At 40.7% G+C, this 23,230-nt stretch overlaps 1 protein-coding gene and 2 pseudogenes across 4 annotated transcripts in view; 1 reads left to right on the top strand and 2 right to left on the bottom strand.

Moving 5' to 3' along the window:
- Positions 1-23,230, top strand: part of DIP2B (disco interacting protein 2 homolog B) — a 221,428-nt gene that overhangs the window by 101,331 nt on the left and 96,867 nt on the right. For all 4 annotated transcript variants that reach the window (XM_032420670.1, XM_032420669.1, XM_032420668.1 and 1 more), the window contains exon 3: positions 21,210-21,338. In XM_032420670.1, coding sequence (XP_032276561.1) covers positions 21,210-21,338 — 129 coding nt within the window. The remainder of the gene's footprint in view (positions 1-21,209; positions 21,339-23,230) is intronic.
- On the bottom strand, positions 7,669-7,754 carry LOC116642661 (annotated as a pseudogene).
- LOC116642341 lies at positions 10,222-12,093 on the bottom strand (annotated as a pseudogene).

Below are 23,230 nucleotides of genomic sequence, written 5' to 3'. Positions count from 1 at the left end.
GGATTGTAGTACCTGAGGACTTGGGGGTAAGAACCCTAATAAACTTTTCTGTTGATTCCCTTATTCCTTCTGCAAAGAGACTGGGGGGTTCTTTATATGTCAGAAAGTCCTGAGTCATTGTGTGCTTAATTCCAGAGGGCTTGCTGTAACCTTTGCCTGTGGGCAAGGCTGTCTGTCTCTAAGTCATCATATTTTTTTAAAGTTACTCAGATTTGAGGATTTCCTTTGATAGCCTATTTCTGCTTTAATCACTTTTTTTTTTTTTAAAGATTTTATTTATTTATTTGAGAGAGAGAGAATGAGAGACAGAGAGCATGAGAGGGAGGAGGGTCAGAGGGAGAAGCAGACTCCCTGCCGAGCAGGGAGCCTGATGCGGGACTCGATCCTGGGACTCCAGGATCATGACCTGAGCCGAAGGCAGTCGCTTAACCAACTGAGCCACCCAGGCACCCTGCTTTAATCACTTTTACATAAGGAATTTTTATTTCTAATTTCTCCCTTGCAATCAAAGTCCCATTTCCTCAAGCCTGTTCTTTGTGGAGCTAATTGCTTTTATTTCTGAATTATAAATACCTTGAGGACTTTGTATTCCCCATAGTTCTAATATTAAGCCTTGCACAGGGTATATGGTCTGTAAATACTGAATGAATAATAGAATAAGAAAATGAATAATGGTGACATATCAGTATATTTCACTGAGGTCCTTGTTTTATTTCCTATATTATTCTTGGAAATTCCTCCCTACAAAAACTAGTAGGTCAGTGCAGTGACAGCCAATTTAAAATATCTTAATGAACAGACAGATGTCAAAAGGAATGGAGAAAGAAGAGGTAGAAATTGGGCCAGTGACAGCTAATGAAAAGCCAGCATTTGCTGAGCAAGGCATGACAGAGAAGAGGGGTACTCTGGCTGCTTAAATGTGGATCTGGCCCATATCTCTGTAGGGTCAGAGATTTACTTTAGTGACTTTGTGCAAAAGCAATCGGATCTGGGGGCGCCTTGGGTGGCTCAGTTGGTTAAGCGGCTGCCTTTGGCTCAGGTCATGATCCTCGGGTCCTGGGATCAAGCCCCACGTCTGGCTTCCTGCTCAGTGGAGAGCCTGCTTCTCCCTCTCTCTCTCTGCCTGTGGCTCTGCCTACTTGTGCTTTATCTCTCTGTGTCAAATAAATGAATAAAATCTTAAAAAAAAAAAAAGGCAATTGGATCCCAAGACAATAACTCAATAAGAAATAGGACCAAGAAATAGGACTCAATATAAAAAAGGACTGTGATCTATTATCTGTAGCCAGGCTACATAGAAGCCAAATCATGTTCCAAAAATCAGTTTATCAGGGCGCCTGGGTGGCTCAGTCAGGTTAAGCATCTTCTGCCTTCGGTTCAGGTCACGGTCCCTGGATCCTGGGATCAAGTCCCGCATTTGGCTCCCTGCTCAGCAGGTAGTCTGTTTTTCCCTCTCCCTCTGTACCTCCTCCATACTCCTGCTCTTTCTCTCTGTCTCTCTCAAATAAATAAATAAAATCTTTTTTTCAAGATTTTATTTATTTGTGAAAGAGAGAGCATGAGAGGAGAGGAAGGGCAGAGGGAGAAGGAAAAGCAGACTCCCTGCTGAGCAGGGAGCCCGATGCGGGACTCCATCCCAGGCCCCTGGGATCGTGACCTGAGCCGAAGGCAGGTGCTTAATCGACTGAGCCTCCCAGGCACCCAAATAAATAAAATCTTTAAAAAAATATAACAGTTTATCAGTTTACTGTGAGAAACCACTGAGACATACTCAAATCTGTGTGATCAGCACATTCTTGCCCCATGGGTAGGCCTACAGGGGGAGCCAAATCACACATGGAAGTTTGTTCAGTGAGTACGAATCAGACATTTAATTGCAGTAGGCCAAGAGAATGGAACATAGCCTTGTCACAGTAGGAAGGGTCTTGCAGATGACCTCATGGGGAAAATAGGAGCCATTTGAGGGTAGCTCCTTCAGCTTCCTACTACCAAACTGCAGACTTGCCACATCTGTGCCCATCATGTTTACCTCCTTCCTTCTGGTTAAAAGGTAATCTGTTCCCCTTATCCAAGGCCAGTCATTCCACTTGTGCTTTGATCCCATTCCCTCTTCCGTTTTCAGAAACTTTATATTATCATCCAGTGACACCAAGGACAGGGCAGTGGAAGTGGGCTGCCCCTGATATAGGCAATAAGGGGTGCAGTATCTGTTAACAATTTAAAAAGCAATAATAGGAGGCGCCTGGGTGGCTCAGTCTGTTAAACGTCTGTCTTCGGCTCAGGTCATGATCCCCAGGGTCCTGGGATGGAGCCCTGCATAGGGCTCCCTGCTCGGTAGGGAGCCTGCACATCCTTCTCCCTCTGTTGCTCCCCCTGCTTGTGCGCTCTCACTCTCTCTCTCCCTGTCAAATAAATAAATAAAATCTTAAAAAAAAAAAAAAGGCAATAATAAAGCCAACAAAAAGTTGGTCTGGTTTTTATTATTATCCTGTCTAGCAATTCCAAAGATTGTAAGTAATAAGATGCTCCCCCTGCTGATGCAGACAGCTGCCCCGTCCCTTAAATGTGCCATTGCTGTTGCTGTCAGTTCCTGTCTCTTGTGTACTCACTCTGTCCCTCTGAGCCAGATTCTTCCACAGCAGTCCATCATGCTTGTTACTGTTCTGTTAAAAAAAATCCTCCCTTGTCGGCCTCTTCCATCTTCACCCTCTTTGCTTCCCCTTTATGATCAAACTGCTCTGAGCTGTCTGTACTTACTGTCTCTATTTTCTCAACTCCTGCTCACTTCTCAGCCCGTTCCAGACCCTTCTAGAACTATTTTAAGTGACAGCACAGAAGTTGTCACTCTACCTCTTGAAACACTCCTTTTGAAACTCTCTCTTCATTTTCTTACGCTCCTCTTTCTATTGCTCCTGGTCATCCTCGCAGGCTCATTCTCCTCTGTTAAATGTGGAGGTTCTCAAGGCAAGGCCCCGAGCCCTCTTGATGTCTCACTGTCTAGCAGTAACTCACAGATTGCAGCCTGCATCACAGTCACTGGAGGGCTTGTCAGTATACAAATTGAAGGACCCCATTCTCAGGGTTTCTGATTCAAGAAGTCCAGGGTGGGGCCTGGGAATTTGCATTTCTGTTGAGGTGATGTTGAGGTTGTTGATCCAGACACCACACTTTGAGAACCAATGCTCTATCGCCCTACAGCATTTCAGTCATACCTGTGGCTTTAATTATCATTTAAATACAGGTGACTCCAAAATATTATCATCTTCACCTCAAATCTGTCCTAAGCTCCTGACCCATAGATCCAACTGCATACTTAACATTTCTCTTTATATAACTTTAAGGAGCCTCCTTTTCAACATATCCATAGACCATCCCTACCACCACTACCAACATGCACACATGCAAAACAAAAAAACAAAATCCAACTACAGTGACATCCAACCTGCTCTTGTGCTTTTCTTCTAGTTTTCTCTTTCTGAGTAAATTGAACCCACGTCTGAAAACCCAACAAGTTAGAGACTTAAAAATCATCCTTTGCATGTCCTTCATTGCCCATCTCTTTTCTGTCACCAAGTTTTATCAGTTTTCTGTTTCTTCATTTTTGGCAAGTTTAATTTTTTTCTAGGAAATCTGTTTTGTATACATTTTCAGATTTACTAAGTTATTTGCAATGTTCTCTTTATTTTTAAAGCCTCTGCTTGTTTACATTGTCTACTTGTATCTCTTTTTTCTCTTGATGAGTCTTCCCAGAAGTTTGTCTTATCAAAGAATAAGCTTTTGATTTTGTTGAACTTTTTTTTTTTTTTTTGAAGATTTATTTCTTTCTTTGATGGAGAGAGAGCATAGGAAGGGGAGGGGCAGAGTGAGAGGGAGGGAGAGTCTCAAGCAGACTCTGCACTCAGTGTGGAGCCGGATGCGGGGCTTGATGTGGGGCTTGATGTGGGGCTTGATTGATGATCCTGAGATCACGGCCTGAGCTGAAACCAGTGTCCGAAGCCCAACCGACTGCGCCACCCAGGCGCCCCATTTGTTGAACCTTTTTAAGTATGTCTTTACTTTCTGGTTTATTATTTTCAGTTTCTACATGTATTTCCTTCCTTAAACTCTTTGTTTACTCTTTTGTATTCTTTCTAAATTTCCTGAGTTGGGTGCTTAGATTTTCTTCTGCCTTCTTAATTTCACTGTGGTCAGAAAACATGCCCGTATAAAATCAAGTCTTTGTTATTTGTTAAGACGTGCCTAGTATTTGGTAAATTTCTGTAACTCATCTATTTGTGTTTTATTTGTTGAATGGATGGTTTTGGCCCATTAATTCAAAGTAGTTAATTGTGTTTTTCAGATCTTTTCTGATCTTAGTAACTTTTTGATTATTTGATCTATCATTTCTGATAGAAATGTATTAAAAAAATCTGTACCATGACCATGTGTTTATCAGTTTTCCTTGTAGTTCTGTCAAGTTTTGCTTTATATGTTTTAAAGTGATATTACTAGGAACAAGACAAGGATGTCCACTCTCACCACTTTTAGTCAACTTAATACTGGAAGTCCTAGCCACAGCAATTGGACAACATAAAGAAATAAAAGGAATCTAATTTGGTTAGGAAGAAGTAAAACTCTCACTGCTCACAGATGACATGATACTATATATAGAAAACCCTCAAGACTCTGCCAAAAAACTATTAGAACTGATAAAGGAGTAGGATACAAAATCAATGTATACAATGTATACAAATCTGTTACATTTCTATACACTAATAATGGAGCAGCAGAAAGTGAAATTAGGAAAATAATCCCATTTATAATTGCACTAAAACTAATAAAATATCTAGGAATAAACTTAACCAAAGAAGTAAAAGACCTGTACTCTGAAAACTATAAAACACTGATGAAAGAAATTCAAGATGATATAAAGAAATGGAAAGATATTCTATGCTCATGGGCTGGAAGAAAAAATTTTGTTAAAGAATCTACAGATTTAATGCAATCCCTATTTAAAATACCAACAGCATTTTTCACAGCACTAGAAAAGAATCGTAAAATTTGTATGGAACCACAAAAGACCTTGAGTAGCCAAAGCAGTCTCGAAAAAGAAAAACTGTGGAAGTATCACAGTTCAGATTTTAAGTTATATTACAAAGCGGTAGTAATTAGGACAGTAGGTACTGGCATAAAAATAGACACATAGATCAAAGGAATAGAACAGAAAACCCAGAAATAAACCCACAATTATATGGTCAATTAATCTTCAACACGCGAGAACTGAAAATACAATTTGAACAAGTCTTCTTTGGAAAAAGTCTCTTCAACAGTGGTGTTGGGAAAACTGGACAGCAACATGCAAAAGAATGAAATTGGACCACTTTCTTTCACCATACATAAAAATAAATTCAAAATGGATTAAAGACCTTAAATGGGAGCTGAAACCATAAAAATCCTTGAAGAGAGCATAGACAGTAATCTCTCTGACATTGGCCATAGCAGTATGGATATTTTCTGGATATGTCTCCTGAGGCAAGGAAAATAAAAGCAAAAATAAACTGTTGGGACTATATCAAAATAAAAAGTTTTTGCACAGTGAAGGAAACAGTCAACAAAACTAAAAGGTAACCGGGGCGCCTGGGTGGCTCAGTCGTTAAGCGTCTGCCTTCGGCTCAGGTCATGATCTCCAGGTCCTGGGATCGAGCCCCGCATCAGGCTCCCTGCTCAGCGGGGAGTCTGCTTCTCCCTCTCCCTCTGCCTCTCCCCACTGCTCCTACTCTCTCTCTTTCTCTGTATCTCTCTGTCTCAAATGAATAAATTAAAAAAAAAAAAATTCTAAAAAAAAAAAAAAACTAAAAGGTAACCTACTGAATGGGAGAAAGATATTTGCAAATGACATATCTGATAAAGGTTTAGTATCCAAAATATATAAAGAACTGCTACAACTCAATCCCCAAAAGCCAAATAATCCAATTAAAAATGGGCAGAAGGCATGAACACATTTTTAAAGAAGACATCCACCTGGCCAGCAGACACATGAAAAGATGCTCAACATCACCCATCATCAGGGAAATTCAAATCAAAACTACAGTGAGCTATCACCTCACACCTGTCAGAATGGCTAAAATCAAATACACAGGAAACAACAGGTGTTAGAGAGGATGTGGAGAAAGGGGAACCCTCTTGCATTGTTTGTAGGAATGCAGATTGGTGCAGCCATTGTGGACAACAGTATGGAGTTTCCTCAAAAAAACTAAAAATAGAACTACCCTAGGATCCAGGAATCACACTACTGGGTATTTACCCAAAATATACAAAAATACTAATTCAAAGGGATACATACACCCCTATGTTTATTGCAGCATTATTTACAATAGCCAAACTATGGAAGCAGCCCAAGTGTCAAGCGATAGATGAATGGATAAAGAGGAGGTGGTGTATATATATGTACAAAGGAATATTATTCAGCCATAAAAAGAATGAAAACTTGCCATTTGCAACACCATGGATGGAGCTAGAGAGTATAATGCTAAGTGAAATAAGTCTGAGAAAGACAAATACCATATGATCTCACTCGTGTGGAATTTAAGAAACAAAACAAATGAGCAAAGGAAAAAAAAAAGACACACACAAAGCAAGAAACAGGCTTTGAACTATAGAGAACAAACTGATGGTTACCAACGGGGTGGTGGATGGGGGGATGGGAGAAATAAGGGACATGGATTAAAGAGCACACTTATTGTGAGGAAAAAAGTAAAATGATAAAAATACAATAAAATATAAATAAATAAGTTTACAAAGTTAAAAAAAAAAAAGTGATGTTGGGGCGCCTGGGTGTCTCAGTCGGTTAAACGTCTGCCTTCAGTTCAGGTCATGGTCTCGGGGTCCTGGGATCCAGCCCTGAGTCAGGCTCCCTGTTCAGCAGGGCATCTACTTCTCCCTCTCCCTCTGCCTCTCCCCCTGGCTTGTGCTCTCTTATGCTCTCTCTCTCTCTCAAATGAATAAATAAAATCTTTTAAAAAAAGTGATGTTACTAGGTATACACGAAGTAATAATTACTATGTCTTTCTTTGTAAATTGTTCCTTTTATCATGAGTAACTGTCTTTGTCCCTGTGGTGTTTTTTATCCTAAGGCTTTTTAAACAATCTAAACTGTCTAGAGTTATTAGACATCTTAATTCTCCTCCCAAACAATACAAGTACTTTAAAAATGCTTCAATATCGACTAATGTTACTCTCCATCTTACATTTTAGTATGACCTTGTTTACATACTCCCTCCATTATCAATTATTGTTATATAGCTAATGGTACTTAATATCTATTCTTTGCTCCCTATTTCTTCATACATCTCAGTCCTTCCTCTCAGTTTAATTTCCTTCTTTCTAAAGTCCATCCTATAGTATTTACGTATGTTAGTGAGGGTTTCTTAGTGGGGAGTTCTCTCTCTTTGTGTTTATCACTTTACCTACCTCTGATCTTGAATCTATTCATGTCTTTACCAAAATGGGCTTGGTTGTAGGGCTGGATAATCTATATGGTATAGGTTCTGTAGCAAAGGAAGAGATTACCCCTTAGAGTATTTACCCAGTATATCTCTGTAGATTTTGAAGAAACCATTTAGTGTGATTTTTTTTTTAAGGACATTGGAATGCAAGTTTTAAACTTACTAAATTATATTAATGTCTGATATAGAATTAAATGAGATAAAAGTCATTTTAATGCTTTTGGTAAGAATTTTCTACACTTGATCTTAGCCAAAAGGCCGAGAAGCGATTGGTAAGAATTTTCTAAATCTTCCTTTTGGAAGGATAACTTCTGAGCTCTTTCTCTTACTTTATGGGATTTCATTCTTTTAATGGCGAGAAGCTTCACTGTGAAGGTGGTAGTGTTTAAAAGTGGCATTTTTCGGGGTGTCTGGGTGGCTCAGTCGTTAAGCGTCTGCCTTCGGCTCGGGCCCTTATCCCAGGGTCCTGAGATCAAGCCCTGCATTGGGCTCCCTGCTCAGCGGGGAGCCTGGTTCTCCCTCTCCCACTCCCCCTGCTTGTGTTCCCTCTCTCACTGTCTCTCTCTGTCAAATAAATAAAATCTTTAAAAAAAAATAAGTGGCATTTTTCACTAATCTCTTTTGAAATAAAAAAATTAATACTGCTTGCAGCATTGTATTACTAGAACAGTTATGTGCACATGCTTATCTAAAAATTCAGTGATTTTTTTTTTTAAGGATTTTTATTTATTTAATTAAGTAATCTTTACAGCCAAACCAGATTTTTATCTGGTAAATGAAGAACCATGATGTGTGAAAAATACGCATCTTGATAAAGGTTAAAATCATACTCAGGGACTCAAGAAGCTCACATATTGAGAGTCATGGGAGAAATGAAGCTTTGGTATGTTCACATCTCCTACTCATTCTGAGCCATGGCCTCTTTGAAAGGAATGGCTTGTAGCACATCTTTCAGTATGGAAACTACTAGGGCCTGGATATAGAGCTTCTCACACACCTCAGTTGCCAAGATGTTCAGGAGGAAGGGGCCAGAAATTAACTCTCTTTTGGCATGGTCCAAAGAATTGAAATTTCAAACCGCATGTGTTCTTACCTCTCTATAAATTAGTCGTTCTTGCCCACTCTTAGAGTTGTAGAAAAACCAAAGGTTTTATGTAGGGAGGCAATTTCCCTCTGCTGATCCCAGGTCTCATCTTTAAGTTAAGATACTTTGGATACAAGTAACTGATATTTCAGCTATTTTTAAGGAAAGAGTTTATTCTAATGATACAAGGGTTACTGAGAAAATCTTCGGACACCACATATTTACTAAGTGCATCCAGGGTTCCAAGTACTATTGAGACACTAGGAGACAACACTGGACAAGGCTGATGAGTCTGCCTGGGACATACCCACCCACCCCCCTTCCCCCCCTCCTCCGCCCTGACTTGTTCCCTCACTCCACTAGGGGTTTGCTCAACTAGGACTTCCACAGAGAAGCCTTCCTTGATCAGCCCTCTCAAAAACAGTTCCCATTCCCATTATCTGAGCTGCATTTTTAAAAAGTTCTCTTTGTCCCATTGATTATGGTTTATTTATGTGTCTTACTCTCCTACTAGACTCTTAAGGTCTTTGAAATCAGGAAAATTCTTTTTTCATTATTATTTTTATTCTTCATGTCTCCAGTTTCTAGCATTAGGGCCTGGCATGTAGTAGACATTCTAGAAATATTTGTGGAACTGAACAGAAAGGACATTTAGAATTTCCAGTATCTCTTTCAGTAAACGTCTGTGAAGATGAAAGTGTTGGGTAATGAAAGAAACAGATTACTGTACAGATTGGAGAGTGATGATCCTGGCAGCTTGTCTCCACCCTCAATAAATCTTTTAGTTTAGACGTGCTACAACTCCAAGAGACTGTGTAGAGTATTTTGGTTCTCATCTGAGATTTGACATTTCTCTTTATTTAAGTTTTATTTTTAAATGAAATTAATGAATCTATTTTAAATAGTCAAATGGGACTACAGGGTTTGTAACAACAACAAAAATGGGCAGTGTCTTCTTCCCTAGAGATGGATTCTTTCAACTCCTTTAACTGTTCCTTCTGGCATTTACCTCTGTGTTTCTAGGTAACATTTTTACCACTTTTTTTTTTTTAAGATTTTATTTATTTATTTGACAGAGAGACACAGCGAGAGAGGGAACACAAGCAGGGGGAGTGGGAGAGGGAGAACCAGGCTTCCCGCGGAGCAGGGCCCAATGCAGGGCTCGATCCCAGGACTCTGGAATCATGACCTGAGCCGAAGGCAGACGCTTAACGACTGAGCCACCCAGGCACCCCCATTTTTACCACTATTTCTGGACTTTTTTTTTTCAATTTGAAGCATTATTTATTTCCTACTAGAAAATATTAGAATCTTTCTCTCTTACATATTCCTCCCTCAACCACATGGACACCACATACTCTCTTTTCCCCTTTACTTTCACATTTCCCACCTCATACTTAATTGTGGGCTATATCCTTAATATGTTACTTTTGTTGTTAAATCAGCATTCAGTGCTTTTTTTTTTTATAAGATTCTGTTCATTTATTTGAGAGAGAGAGAGAGAAAGAGACCCTGTGCACAAGTGGGGGGAGGGGCAGAGGGAGAGGGAGAAGCAGACTCCCCACTGAGCAGGGAGCCCATTGAGGGGCTCCATACCAGGATCCTGAACTGAAGGCAGATGCTTAACTGACTCAGCCACCCAGGTGCCCCTTACATTTTTTTTTTTTTTTAAGAGTTCAGTTTTTTATTGAACAGGTTACAGAAGAGGTTTAGTCAAAAAGACCAAAGCCCATGTCATCATGAGACTCCCTTGATTCTTTGCTTCCACTTTCTTCTCCTCAGCTGGGGCAGCCCTGGTAGAGGGAGCAGGACCTCCCGCAGGTGTAGCACCAGCTGCTGATGCAGGTCCACCAGCCCCTGCATTACAGTTGAGGCTCCTGATGTTGACACTGGCCAGGGCCTTTCAAACAAGCCCAGCCCAGAAGGTTCAACTTTTACAGCCGCTGCTTTAATGAGGGCATGGATCTTATCCTCCATGACCATCACCTCTTCCCGTGCACGGTGAGGGCCAAGTTGTTGCAGGCGAGCTCCAAGACCAAGGCCATGGTGCGGGCGAGTGCTGAGCGGGCACCGCTGGGCATGGTGCAAGTCACCCCGTGAATGAGAACCTCACCCTAATGCGGTCTTAGCTTCCTCAGGAGGACTGAGCACCTTAGCAGCAGCTGAAGAAACTCAGTGCTTACGTTATTATGATTATGTAAATATTGTTCACGGCTAAGCCGTTCGCTTTACTAGGATTGCATTTTTTTTCAGAATTATCCATCAGTTTATTATTCTTTTTGTAGAAACAGCTCTTGGTGCTGTCTCTCTTCCTGCATGTATCTGAACTGTTTGTTTTCTTGTTCTGCTACAGGCCTTCATCATCATTCTGGTGGCATTTTGGGAAGGAGTAGGGGTAGATAGAAGTGTTCATTCTGCCATGTTTAATCAGAATTCTTTATCCTAACATTTCTATGTAAGCGTTATTCAGAGATAATTTCTATCAAACTAGAAGACCTCAGAGACCTTAGTACTTCATTTTCTCTGTTCACAAGCAAGCTAATCATGTGGTCACCAAAACAGCCTGATTCATGTGTTCAAACTGGGAGGCTTCCCTCCTTCAGGTGGGTCTGAGAAGAGACCTACTCAGCTCTGTTTGGCAACTCTTTACCACTTAAAATTGCCCTTGAATGGGTGCCTGGGTGGCTCATTTGGTTAAGCATCTGACTCTTCATTTCACCTCAGACTGTGATCTCAGTGTTCTGAGGTCAGGCTCTGTGTGAGGCTCTGCACTGGGCATGGAGCCTGCTTAAGATTCTCTCTCTCCCTCTGCCTCCCCCTCCCTCCCCCTAAAAATAAATAAATAAATTGCCTTGAAGTTCAGTAGTGGCATCTTCTTTTGGGCCCACGTCTCTTGTTTTAGGACATTACTGCAGCTTCTGTTTTTGATGGCATTGGTGTAAACAATGCATTCTGTCTTCATATATTTGATAGTCTGCAACCTTTGTGTATTTGTTTTTCTTCTTTGTCCTTAGCCTTTGTCCCACTCTCTTTCACTTCATTTAATTATGTTTGTCTCCTGCTTTAGAATTGAATCTCACCTTTTCCATGTTCCTTCTTGGCCTAGGTTTGCACATTATTTTTTCCCCAATCCCTCACATACTGCCCTTTTAAGGATAAGACCTCTCAGTTTATGAATTTGATCATGTGTCGACATTCTCTAGCTTGTCCTGGTAAGACACTCTGGTGACCTAGAGGTTTTCCCCAAACTTGGATTTCTTTTGTGATTGCTGCTTATTTTGCTGGAGGGTGTTTGCTCACCGGTATTCCAGTCCGTATCCACATGCTGCCTTTGCCGGCAGCTCCACACCCCTTTCATCACTGTTCTTTCCCATTCGGTCCTGCCTTTGAGATTGTGCAAGCCTGTAGATGACTACAGAAAACCTTGTGTTGTATGCTGTCTCTCTGAAGCCTCTGATAACCCCTCTAGAAGATAGTCTGTGACCCTATTTTTCTTTCTTTCTTTTGTTTTGTTTTTATTTTAATCACCCAGTGCTCATCATGACCTGTGCACTCCTTAATCCCCATCACCTATTTCACCCATCCCCCCACCCAACCCCCCTCTGGTAACCATCAGTTTACGACCCTGTTTTTTGTTTTTGTTTTTGTTTTTAAAGATTTTATTTATTTATTTGACAGAGAGAGACACAGCAAAAGAGGGAACACAAGCAGGGGGGAGTGGGTGAGGGAGAAGCAGACTTTCCGCGGAGCAGGGAGCCCGATGTGGGGCTCAATCCCAGGACCCTGGGATCATGACCTGAGCCGAAGGCAGATGCCCAACGACTGAGCCACCCAGGCACCCCATGACCCTGTTCTTCTTAATGACTGTGCATGAGTATGAAAATTGTGAAAGGTACAATTTTTTTTTTTTTGCATAAAACTTGCCTAGCTTAGAGATACACAAATAAGCAGGCTTTTCATATTAACATTTGACCATGCCCTTTAAATTGGTATCTCTCCATTTTTGTCTTTGTTTTTCCCAGTCACTCACTATCATTGGTGGAGCTGAGGAGACAGACAAGATCTTAATTATGTATTTTAGCCAAAATTGTGGGTGCCTACACTGTGAGACCCAGAGCTGGTTACTGCAGGAGGTACAAGATGAGTTAAGACCAGACTCTGACCTCAAGTTACTTGTAGTAGGAGGAGTACAAGTTACAAGTAGGAGAGATAAGACAGATATACAAATGAGGATTATAAAAGATACAGTAAACTAAGCATTGTAAGAGAGTTCTGAACAACGAACTGTGGAAATTCAAGGGATGTGAACTTAAAACCAGCTATTGAAATCAGGTATGGCATTTTGGAATGTTCCAGAACATTTCCAACTATATAAATATTAAGTAGGCAGAATGTCTCTTGGTGTGTGTGGAGGGGTGGGGGTGACATCTATTTTATTTTATCTATTTCATTTTGATTTAAAAGTTCCTTCCCGAGTGAGGATCGCATCCTAATGGAAAAAACATGGAATTTTGTATTCCAGTCCCAGTTCTGTGCTTTCATTTGCTAGGTTTGGATAGTAGTATAGTCTGGAGTGCACACACATTGCAGTCATATCTGTTTCCACATTCCTTATCAGAAGGAAGTCCACTATCTTCCTCGGGGGGGCTTCTCTGAATTGTTCAAGAACCCCCTGGGATATAGCTAGAGCAGAAAAAGGTGGTCAGTGCAGTTTCCACACCCAAAAGGGAAGAGCCCCATAGTCTGCTGCTGCTTTTCAGTACCTCACGGGGGAGTTTTGAATACTGGTCCTCACCTGGTGACCAGTGGTACCAACCCACTGTTAAGCATGCTTTCTGGACAGAGGAGCCCAGTCTCTACTCAGCTCAGCCAACGTAGCCGTCTTGAATTCTCAGAGCAGAGCTCTTCGTATAGTACTCTTTCAGCTCCATGCTCAGCCAGTTTCCTGATGCCAGGTGGCCTGGGAAGCTCTGGGTCAGGATCTGTTCAAACACCTGCCACTTCCCAGACCCAGAACCTCTAACTCCCCTTTCTCTCAGAATCCACCCCTAGGAATCAGGCAGGTGGGTGGCCCCTTTTCCAGGCTCCAAATGCAAACACTCTTCATTCTTTCCTCCCTTTCCCCAGCCAGTGAGGTTAATCACCTATCCTTCTAAGGCAGGCTCTTAGCAAGGGAGTGGGGAGGAACACGGGATGGGACTTTAGCTCCAAAAGGAAGATTCCCCAAGTGATTCACCGGTACCCTCACCCACCCTTCTTGTACCAGGTGGGAGTGGAGGCTCCATTTATAATGATTCAAGGTGATTACTCATTCTCTCAGTATAGAAAAATAAATTTAATCTGTGATGGGTGTCCTCCCTTAATGGTGTCTATCAGATAATGTTATTGTGAAGGTAAAATGAGATGGTGTCATGAAAGTTTAAAGAGCCATAGAAATGTTATTATCATTATTATTCTGTCATTTCCTGTTTAAATCCCTTCAAAGACCGCTCTTTTGGCTTAGCATAAGTGGCCCAACCCAGCTTTTCTTCCAGCCTCATTTTTTATCGCTCTATCTCTTTCGCTGTCCCCATCAGTCTTTCTTACACTTGTCAAGGCTTTTCCTCCCTCTCTGGACTTCTACAAATACCATGCTTTTGTAGAAAGTGGCTTTTCCTTCTCTTTGCCTTACTAAAGCCTGTATCAGTGTCTCCTCGTAATAGATCTTCCCTGAAATTCTAATACAAACTAAATTGCCCATTCTGTGGGCCTTCAGAGCGCCTGGTTCTTTTCCTTTCAGCCCATACGTGGTGTAAAAGATATACAGGAAGTGGTGGTCACTTATTTAATTTCTTTTCTGTACTCCAGCACCAAGAGCAGTGAGCATATCTGCTCTGTTTACTCTAAAACGTTGAATTATTACATTACTTGGTCCTCAGAGCCCATCCTGCTTTACTCTGTTACTCTTGCAGGTGAGAATATCTGCTAAATCATAGGCAGAGTTGAAAGATAAGAAGCTGAGGTTGGCTTTCTTCCATCTTCTTAAAGGAAATTTTGCATAGTTTTATACCAGTAAATATCAGCCTCTTTTTCAAGTCATCACTGTTACTGTGTTCAAACAATGGCATCATGGAAGTCTGTCTTTGTGAAAGAACAATAAATCATGTACATGTTGATCATTGAGAAGGGAGGCTTTGTATTGTAGAAGAAATTAAAATTTGTGGTTTTTCTTCAACTTATTAAATCTGGTAACATCATCATTAGTTAAACATAATGGCGACCCCTAGTGGATATTCTATACAACTGACCAAAATATCAGGAACCCTCGAACTAACAAGTCATTGTGTAATAATCAGCGAGTTATCTTTTTCTTTGGATCTCAAGTATGTTCACACTTGAATTTACTTATTTATTTTTAAAGATTTTATTTATTAATTTGAGAAAGAGAGAATGAGAGACAGCACCAGAGGGAAGAGGGTCAGAGGGAGAAGCAGACTCCCCACTGAGCAGGGAGCCCGATGTGGGACTCGATCCCAGGACTCCAGGATCATAACCCGAGCCAAAGGCAGTCGCTTAACCAACTGAGCCACCCAGGCACCCTCACACTTGAATTTAGAAGTTTTGAAGAAGACTTGATTTGTGAGGTCCACAGCTCTTGTTCCAGCATGTACCTGAATTAACTGTTTTTTAAAATTACTTTGATTTATACATAACTCTTTCTGTAAACAAAAGAATGAAATAGTGAAGAACTACAGAGTACCTCATCATTACTTAAGGGATTTTATGTCCTGTTTGGTCCTTATAAGTGCATATAAGTAGTTTTTAACATTTACAGTTGTAATCACCTTATGGACATGATATTTTGTGTTCTTTCATCACTTGACATTATTTCATTTAGACTATTTCACAGGTCTGCTGAGTCAACATATTTTTCTTTTTTTTGCGGTGTGTAATACCTTATTATGTTGATACATGTAGTGAATTCTATCTTTGCTTTTAATTTCTTACTATGATAGTGAAACTGTACACATCTTATTCGAAGTATAGAAATCTCTGTTTTCAGGCCCCAGGTAATTCCTGAGATCTGTTGGAGTGTGAAACCCTGGGCAAGGAATGATTCATGTTTGAGCAGCATCTTGCCTGCCCCGCTGACATTGGATGTACTGTTAAATAATGCCCTGCTGTGCTCCCATGTCCCCTGACCCTCCCTCTTCTCTTTGAGGAGACTTGAGGTACATTGTTTCCTGCCCCCTTCCATGACAAATTGTTGCCCTGGCAAGTAAGCTAAGGTAGAAATAGACTTCCACAGTTCTTTTAATCCAACCAGGACATTGTTTCCTCCCTCTCACCTCCAAATTTGTATTGATTTGTCAGTTACTTTTGGAAAAGGAGGCAACTGATTTTAGAAGATTGGAAAATCCTGCTTGTAGAGTCCTAATTTATCTAAAGAAGCTAAAAACTGAATATTATTTCAACTTCTTTTGGTCAGTCTATGTGGTATGACCTTTGAATTAAGAAGATCTAATATCATTTTTATTTTCTTTTTTACACTTAACTATTTCCTTGATGTTCTGTAATGAACATATATTTATGTTTTGAAAAAGATAACTTTTGTAAATTATAGCATCCCAGTAAAGCCTATGAAAAAATATATAAAACATTCATAATCTCATCCCCTAGAGATAATTGCTATTAACATTTTACTGTATTTGCTTCCAGTTTTTTCAATGCACATATAAAATATACTTGTATTATATTTTAAAAGATAAACTAATTCATGGGAATAAAAATTTATAAAATTCATGTAAATTGGAGACTGATTATTTACATTCAAAAGGATTATCTACAGGGGTGCCTGGCTGGTACAGTCATGTGACTTGATCTTAGGGTCATGAGTTCAAGCCCCATGTTGGATGTAGAGATTACTTAAAAAAAAAAAAGGATTATCTACAGTTCCATTATTAAACTCCCCTGTTATACTTAAAGTGATTCAATTCCAAAGAATTCATTTTACTCTTTTTGTTTTTTCCTTTCTTTCTTTCTTTCTTTCTTCCCTCTTTCTTTCTTACTCTCTTTCTTTCTTTCTTTCGCTTCTTTTGAACTTCAAGCAGGTGTATTGCAAATTTAAGCCAAGGTTGTTCTGTCAGAAATCCATGTTTCTGTGGCATTGTGCTTCGTGGCCACCCAAGGAATACTCAGTGAACAAACTTGTCAGCCACGTATTAAAACTGCAAGTCGACCTTCTGGTTTCATTTCTGACAAGCTACAACAAAATGATTGTCATGGTTTTAGACCCAAAAGGGACCTGGTCTGCTTGGATGACTAAATTCCTGAGAGAACTGAGAACTGAGCAGAGCATCATAGTAATGTTGCTTGGTGAATAGAGTGTTGTGAGACCTTTTTTTTTTTTTTTTTATTTCCCCCAGTACCAGCTCAGTAGATCTCTTGCTAAGTGTCATCTGACTCAGTTCTCATCAGATGTCTGTTTGATCTCTGATAACGCTTAGATAATCCTGAGTAGAAATATTCATTCTCTTGCATTTTTCCTCAAACAAATGTATCAACTCCCACTTCCCCTATCACTGCCCTGTCATTTCTTTGAAACAAATTCTATTCTTTGACCTATATTATCTTCTTTCTCCTAAGTAATTACATTGAAGAATACAAAGTAAAAGCATAAGTGAGAGGAATGGTAAAAAATACATAAACCTTTGGTGTCCATCCTTTGTGAAATGAGAATCTGTGTTCATGCTTTTCATCCTTTGGATTATTACCTATCTAATTCAGAAGCTCCTTGTTTCTTAGCAGGGTGGTTTGGTCTGTCCTACTTATTTAACTTAAAAAGTAATCAGTGATGGGTAATTCAGATACAGGTTCACTGTGACACCCTCCCCCGCAAAGTAATACAAAGCTAGTGTTTTAAACTTAGTGCTCTAAGTTAAACCATTTTCTCTGTGCATATTTACAGGCAGAGTAGCTCATGTGTACTAATCTGATTTCCTTCCTGTATAGATCATCTGACAATATAAATAAAAATAGCCCTTTCTATATTTTGTTCTCTATTTAAAGTTAATTGGAATATGCTTTAAATGATTTCTCTAATGAAAGGCTGAAAATTTTATTTGGAGGGGCTTTTTGCAGAATCTTGTACATGAAGGCAGTTGATTTTTTTTTTTTTTTTAAAGGAACTATTGTCTAGCCGCTGACTAAATCCTGAAGCATTTAGATGTTCCTAAACTATATTATTAATTCTGATTGCTTTCCTCCTAATAGTCTTGGGAGAATTTTCATACCCTTTTCTGGTTGAGAACCAGTGGAGTTAGATCTGGGTTTGAATCCTGGCTCTGCCATCCCTTGGCTGTGTGACTTGGCATAAAATAATCCATGTCTCTGATCTCTTTTCTGTAATAAGTTGATAGTGTTACTGCTGACTTTGTAGGATTCTTGTGAAGAATAAATAACATGTGAAAACTTCTAAATGCACAGTGCCTAGCACAAAACAAACCTTATTATTTTTTTATTTTTAGAGCAAGTGGTGGGGGTGGGGGTTAGAGGGAGAGGGAGAGAGAGACTCTTCAGCAGGCTCCATGCTCAGTGTGGAGCCTGATGTGGGGCTCAGTCTGTGACCCTGAGATCATGACCTGAGCCAAAATCAAGAATCGGACACTTAACCGACTGAGCCACTAGCTTTTGTTATTATAGACCGAGAGTTGGTAAGCTCCTTCTGCGAAGGGTGAGATAGTAGGTATTTCAGGCTTTGAGGACCATCAGTACCCGTCCCAGGTTCTCAGCGCTGCCTTGACAGTGTGAAAGCACCCCGAGGCAGTACGTAAACAGACGAGCACGGCTATGTTCTGATGAAACCAGTTAGAAAAATAAAAAGACATGGGCTATAGTTGGTTAACTCCTTTGTAAACTAAGAAATGAAACGAGGTATGAAAATATTAAGAATTCAGTATGGCTCTTCTGTGAAATGTATTATCAAAAGAATTTAGGTTAATTAAAAACTTCAATTTACAGGGGCGCTTGGGTGGTGCAGTTGGTTGAACTCCCAACTCTTTTTTTTTTTTTTTTTTAAAGATTTTATTTATTTCAGACAGAGAGAGAGCATGAGTGGGGGGCGGGGGTAGAGGGAGAAACAGATTCCCCCCTGAGCAGGGAGCCCGATATGGGACCTGATCCCAGGGCCCCGGGATCATGACCTGAGCCGAAGGCAGACGCTTGACGACTGAGCCACCCAGGTGCCCCTAAGCACCCAACTCTTGGTTTCGGCTCAGGTCATGATCTCAGGGTCCTGGGATTGAGCCCCGTATCAGGCTCTGTGCTCTGTGCGGAGTTTGCTTGAGATTCTCTCTCCCTCTCCCCCGCCCCTCCCACTTGTGTGCGCGCACTCTCTCTCTCTCTTTCTCAAATAAATAAATCTTGGGGCGCCTGGGTGGCTCAGTTGGTTAAACCACTGCCTTCAGCTCAGGTCATGATTCCCAGAGTCCTGGGATCGAGCCCCGCATCGGGCTCCCTGCTCATGCAAGAAGCCTGCTTCTCCCTCTGCCTGCTGCTCCCCCTGCTTGTGCTCTTTCTCTCTTTCTCTCTCTCTTGCTATCTCTCTCTCTGTGTCAAATAAATAAATAAAGTCTTTAAAAATATATATATATTTTTTAAAAAAATAAATAAATCTTAAAAAAAAAAAACCCTTCAATTTACAATCCCAGACATTACATTTCAAAATATCAGTGTTAAAATATGTTCTGCTCTGCTAATATATTTTATGTTAAAATTTTCAGCTGCCAGGAACCATCAAAAATAAACATTTCTAGATCCATAAAAGCACTTTAGTGGAGAGCATCCTAAAATATATTTTTCTTGCTTTCTTAAAAACAGTATATGAAAAATAATCTAACTATTAAAAAAAAAAAAACTTTTAAATACTGTCTTAAGATTTTGTGGGCCAGGAATTTGAGCAGGGCTTGGTTGGGTGATTTTCGTGCTCCACATAGTGCCACTTAGGGTCACTAAGTGCTTTTCACCTGGTTCATGGGCTGGTCTAGAAGGTTCAAGATGGTTTCGCTCATATGTCTGGTGCCTTGGCAGGGGCAGGTAGAGAGCTGGGCTCAGCTGGGACTGTCACCAAGAGCTCTTATAGATGGCCTCTCTAGCATGCTAACCCTTTTTAAAAGATGATATGACATTGTCATGAGGAGTCTCAGTTCCTGTAGTACTGTGATGCCCTCAGCCTGCACAAGGTATGTAGGACTATTGCTTATATTCCCCAGACCACTGTGCTTTTTTATTTCTTGATTAGAAGCTGATTCTCACCTGTGATCTGGAGCAGTACATTCACTGGATAAGTGCCATCTTACTGTAGTGGGCACTTAATTTCCTATGTGTGAGATCCTTGCTGGGCACAATTAAGTGCTATTTAAGAAATTTAAAATATGCCATAGAAAAAGAAAATCCTGTAATACGTGACAACATGGATGAATCTGGAGGATATGATGCTGAGTGAAATAGGCCAGTCCCAGAAGGACAAATGCTATATGATTCCACTTTTATGAGGAGTCTAAAACAGTCATACTCAGAAAGAGAGTAGAATGGTGGTTGCTGAGGGGGGGATGGGGAATTGCTACTCAGTGGGTAAAAAGTTTTAGTTACGGGGAAGTCATCAGAGAGGGAGACAAACCATGAGAGACTCTTAACCATAGGAAACAAACAGGGTTGCTGGAGGCGCGGGGTGGGGGTATGGGGTAACTGGGTGATGGGCATTAAGGAGGGCACGTGATGGGATGAGCACTGGGTGTTATACGCAACTGATGAATTATTGAACTCTACATCTGAAACTGATGATGTACTATATTGTTGGCTAATTGAATTTAAATTTTAAAAAGTTTTAGTTATGCAAGATGAATGAGTTCTAGAGATCTGTTATACAACATGATGCTTGGAGTTTATAGTACTGTATTATACACTTATAAATTTATTAAAAGGGTGTATCTTATGTTAAAAGGTCTTACTATAACTTTAAAAAATATGACTTAGGAGCTCACACCATTTGAGGAAAAAAAGGCAGTATAATACCAGAACTTAAAGTGTTTTTCTTCTGATTATTTTACCTGCTTATTTCCCCCTTCTCTGTATTTGTTATAAGACAGTAAATGTTGAGAGGGCAGAGAATGGGGACAGGCCAGGTACTGGAAAGGGACAAGTTCAGTAGTGACTCCAGTTGAAAGGGGCTAATAGACTTGACTTGAAGCTGTTTGCATAATAAACACCGTAATTTTGCTTAAATGACACGTTTATTTGGAGTAACTTATGGTGGGGGAGGCTAAAGCTCTCCATGCCTTCTTTGTACCATTATGCAGGATTAGGGGGTCATATACAGCCCTCCCCATTAATTCTTAGAATCTCTGGAATGGCCTTTTCACTTTACATTTAGCTTCTTGCTATTTCTCTCCCATCACCTGTTGACAACTACGACTCTAAGATTATATTTTTTAGCCTGGATGTCTTTGCATCATTTTTATGTGTGTATATTGATGCTCTCTAATCCTTTATTATAGATGGGGTAATAGTACTTACCTGAGAGTGTTGTGGGAATGCCATAAAGTGCTCAGAAACCTTTGCTGTTATTGTTGTCAGATAACCGTATTCCAAACTTCCTTTTTTAGAAACTGATTCAGCAGTGCAGAAAGAACATAGAAACCAGACACCCGCTCCGTCTGCAGCTCAAACTTCCGCTCCTTCTAAGTACCACCGAACTCGATCTGGGGGAGCCAGGGATGAACGATACCGATCAGGTGAGAAGGAACTGAAAGTTATCAGCAGAAGAGTTTTTAGTGACTGTAGTATGAACTCTATATCCTGAAAGCTTTTAATGTTTGGTTTTTTCCCATTGAAAGGCCAGCAGGTCTATATTAGTTCATTCATCAGTCATTTATTGTCTATTATGTGCCAGGTGTGGTAGATACTCGGTATTTGCTGGGGCTACAGCAGCAACTACAACGTTTCTGCACTCAAGGGCAGAAGAGGAGCCAGACAGGTACAAAGGCAACACGAATAAATAAATAAGAAGAGTGGGGGGCTAGGGTCACATAGGGTGGTCCTGGGAGAGCTCCGTGGACTGTTGGAAGAGGCAGATCCTTCTGTGTTTGCCAGAGCTGTAGATCAAGTCTTCTTACTAATGGAGCTGGAACAAAAACTCACAGTGAAATTTCAAATTAGTAAACTCTTAAACTTTCTTTCTTCTGACGCAAAAGGTCTCCCAAAGAAGGGAAAAGGCAACAGGCTGTGGCTGGCAGCGGGAACGTGCCCCTGCCATATCATGGCCAGGACTGATGAGCAGAGCAACAACTCCTGGCCCCTCAGGAGGACCTGTGGCATGGCAAGCCCATCCCGTGCCCACCCGTTGTCCAGTGTGCTAAGGCAGTCTCTGCAGCCCATTCACTGCCTTACAAAGTAGCAGAATTAAGCCATCAAACTAATTGCAGTGCTCTTTTTTACTTTCTTCAGATTTTTGACTCCTGTACCAGCCAAACTTTAATCTTTTCTTGAGTTGGAAAACAGTGTATATCACATCCTTTCAGAAACTGCTTTAGAGAAAATGAGGAAAAGGACATGGTTGCAGAGTTGTGTCAGACCTTTTGTGAGCTGATTTTATTAGATATGTATTTTTATACACTGAAAGAAAGGAACGAGAAGTGTTCCATCAAAAAAATAGAAATTCCACGCCACACCAGAATTCTCCCTTATACCTAACCTGGTCTTGAGTAATCAGGGGAGGCTTTCTCAGAGAATTAGACATCTAAATGGTGTCACGGCAGACACACATTAGGGAGATAGCATCAGGTAGTAGACCTGAAAGGGGTTCAGTATGACTGGAACTTAGAATGCAAGGACCCAGAAATAGGTGGGAGATGAGTCTAGAAAGATCTCCAGGGACGAGATCTTGAGGAATGGTGAATACCATTGAAGGATTTCAGCAGAGCAGTTACGTAGATTTGTGTTTGTTCTAGAGGTTTGCTCCAGGTGCAGACTGCATGTTCTGCCATTCCTGCATCCCCGTGCCTGGCACAGGGCCAAACATACATAAGGGCTAAATAGAAATTTGGAGAAAAGAAAGAATAAAAGTAATTATTAGTTAAGAAATGGATTAGAGGGAGGTACAGCTGGGTGTAGAAAAACCTCTCAGGAGCTCCTCTTTGTTGCCAAGACCCAAGCCCGATTTCCCAGGCACCTTTTAAGGCTGGGGCCCAGGTTCAGCAGCAGTGGGTTCTGACCAGTCCAGAAGGGTTTGGGCCTCTAAACTCTCACCGCTGGCCTTCTGGGAGTTTTGTGGGTCCTCTCACCCCACCCCTTTTTTTTGGTTTGTTTTTACGGCATATAATAAAAGGATTAGTAAGGAACCAAAAAGGTGATTCTCTATCCTATGTCCAGGCTGATCACGTGCAGAAAAAGGCTATAGTGACCTTTAGTGTAAAATTTTGGCCTTTGTCAACTAACACCTAACCGTCATCTCCAGCGCCTGTTATTTTATACCAGTTCTCTCAGATTTACCCCAAATGTTGGAAAGTGTAGTCTATGAATCAAATACTGGTTACCAGACTGTGGAGTCTCTTAGTTAGGTGCAGGGGTTTTGAGGGTTTAAGAGTAGGGTTTTGGATATTTGTCTACAGGGACTTTTTCTTTTGTG

Source organism: Phoca vitulina, unplaced genomic scaffold (assembly GCF_004348235.1).
Source record: "Phoca vitulina isolate PV1807 unplaced genomic scaffold, GSC_HSeal_1.0 scaffold23, whole genome shotgun sequence".
Lineage (NCBI taxonomy): Eukaryota > Metazoa > Chordata > Mammalia > Carnivora > Phocidae > Phoca > Phoca vitulina.
This window is presented reverse-complemented; position numbering and strand designations above follow the sequence as displayed.